General features: G+C 39.9%; 1 protein-coding gene across 3 annotated transcripts in view; it reads right to left on the reverse strand.

Annotated features, from left to right (window-relative positions):
* Tec (tec protein tyrosine kinase) overlaps positions 1–1,867 on the reverse strand; it is a 150,537-nt gene that overhangs the window by 94,491 nt on the left and 54,179 nt on the right. For all 3 annotated transcript variants that reach the window (XM_004645667.2, XM_004645666.2, XM_023705997.1), the window contains exon 2: positions 1,575–1,760. In XM_004645667.2, coding sequence (XP_004645724.1) covers positions 1,575–1,712 — 138 coding nt within the window. In that variant the 5' untranslated portion in view covers positions 1,713–1,760. The remainder of the gene's footprint in view (positions 1–1,574; positions 1,761–1,867) is intronic.

Below are 1,867 nucleotides of genomic sequence, written 5' to 3' on the forward strand. Positions count from 1 at the left end.
TATATATATATATCTCACAATTTGTATTTCTAGTAATTATCCTTATCTGAAATCCTTTAGGATTTTTGAAAATTTCAGGTCTAATGAATGAAATACAGGTGTAGTGTGCATAAAACACACGACAACATTCCCACCCGAGGCAGGAGCAGCCCCACACAGCCCCCCGCATTCTTAGCTCTGCATGCGTGCACACACACATACACACATTGAATAGGAGAAAGACTAAGCCGGGCCTCATCTCGTGTCTGGTTTTTCAACTAAGCGTTTTTCAAGTTTGGGGCTTTAGCGTTTTGGGCATGTACAGATAAAGGACTAAAGTCTTGAGTACATGAATTTGGAGAATTCAACAAGTCACAATGACAAGCCAGAGAGTTGAGAATATCCAAGAGAAGCAATGCAGCTGCAGAAGCCAGCCACAGAGACACCAGTAACAGGAAGACAAGAACAAAACAAATCAACTCCCAAGAAATTGCTCCAGGAAAAAAAGAAGAAGAATGAAAACCAACATCAGTAGCACCAAGTATGCATTGTAGCCAAGTGCATAACAGCACATGAACAACCCCGGGGGCCTCCCCAGCCCCACCATTTCCTAGAGTGAAGGATATTGCTAGCAGGGAGGACTATGACAGTATCCCGCATACTGAGACCAAAGAAGCGGGCCAGAGAAGGATGCTCATTCACACGACTCGTCCAGCGGTGGAAGCAGAAGCCAAGTAACTGGAGCTGACTCACTGGCCCCCGAGCCTCTGGAGATCGCACACTCGCCCCCTCCCTCCCTCCCTGACTGGGTTTTCAGGGAGCTCCTTCTCCTACCACCCTCAAAGAACACTGGAGGAGTTGCTCGTCACCAAGAGTTGAAAAATTCTGCTTCAGGTCAATCTCAGTAATGTGTTGGGTCCATCCAATCACTAACCATTTTTAAGTAACTTGCACTTAATAATGAAGAAAAATTTATATAAAGAAATGAGGGGGCTGGGGCTGGGGAGATGGCTCAGTGGAATAAGCGCTTCCCTGGCAAGCACAAGGGCCTGAGTTCAATCCCCAGTACCGCAAAAAAAACCAAAAAACAAAAAAAAAAAAAAAAAAAAAAAAAAAAAAAAAAAAAAAAAAAGAAAAAAGAAAGAAAGAAAGAAAGAAAGAAAGAAAGAAAGAAAGAAAGAAAGAAAGAAAGAAAGAAAGAAAGAAAGAAAGAAAAAAGGAATAAATGAGGGGGGAAACAAAGGAGAAAAGAAAAAAGAAATGGATACAAAATACAGTGGCTTATGGGAAAGAACTATGTATACAATGTAACTTTTAAATCTCGTGAAGATCTAAAATTGATAGAAATTTATTTATCTGGGAGATTAGTTTAGCAGGCTAGTATAAAATCAACACCTATATATATAGTACATCTATGATTAGAAGGTTTGTGACTGATTTCCACCCATATACTAAAATTTACCTTTCAAGTCTATTGATAACAAATTATATTAATTTCATTAATCCAGCATTTATTCCGTAGCATTCTAGAGCAGAGCAGAATAATAAAAGTTTCAACACAGAAAGGAGCAAAGTAAGTTGTGATGGTCTCCTACCTCTGCTCGACCCTCATAGTAGGTTAACACAGACTTCGTAAGAACAAAAAGTCTCTCTTTATAATTTAAGGGTGATGTCTTCTTCTTCTGCTGTGACCTTTTAATAAGAATCTCTTCCAGAATAGTGTTAAAACTCATCTCGGTCTCCTGATCGCTGTTTCTCCTGCCATCGAAGATCCCAGTATCCTAAAAGAAGAAAATAAACAGTGAAAATATGACATTTTAATTTCCCAGGATGTTGCCATTTCAAGTTACCAACACAGGCCTGTGAGTGCTTCTCTCTCTCTCTCTCT

The sequence above is a fragment of the Octodon degus genome, unplaced genomic scaffold (assembly GCF_000260255.1).
Source record: "Octodon degus isolate 3935 unplaced genomic scaffold, OctDeg1.0 scaffold00235, whole genome shotgun sequence".
Lineage (NCBI taxonomy): Eukaryota > Metazoa > Chordata > Mammalia > Rodentia > Octodontidae > Octodon > Octodon degus.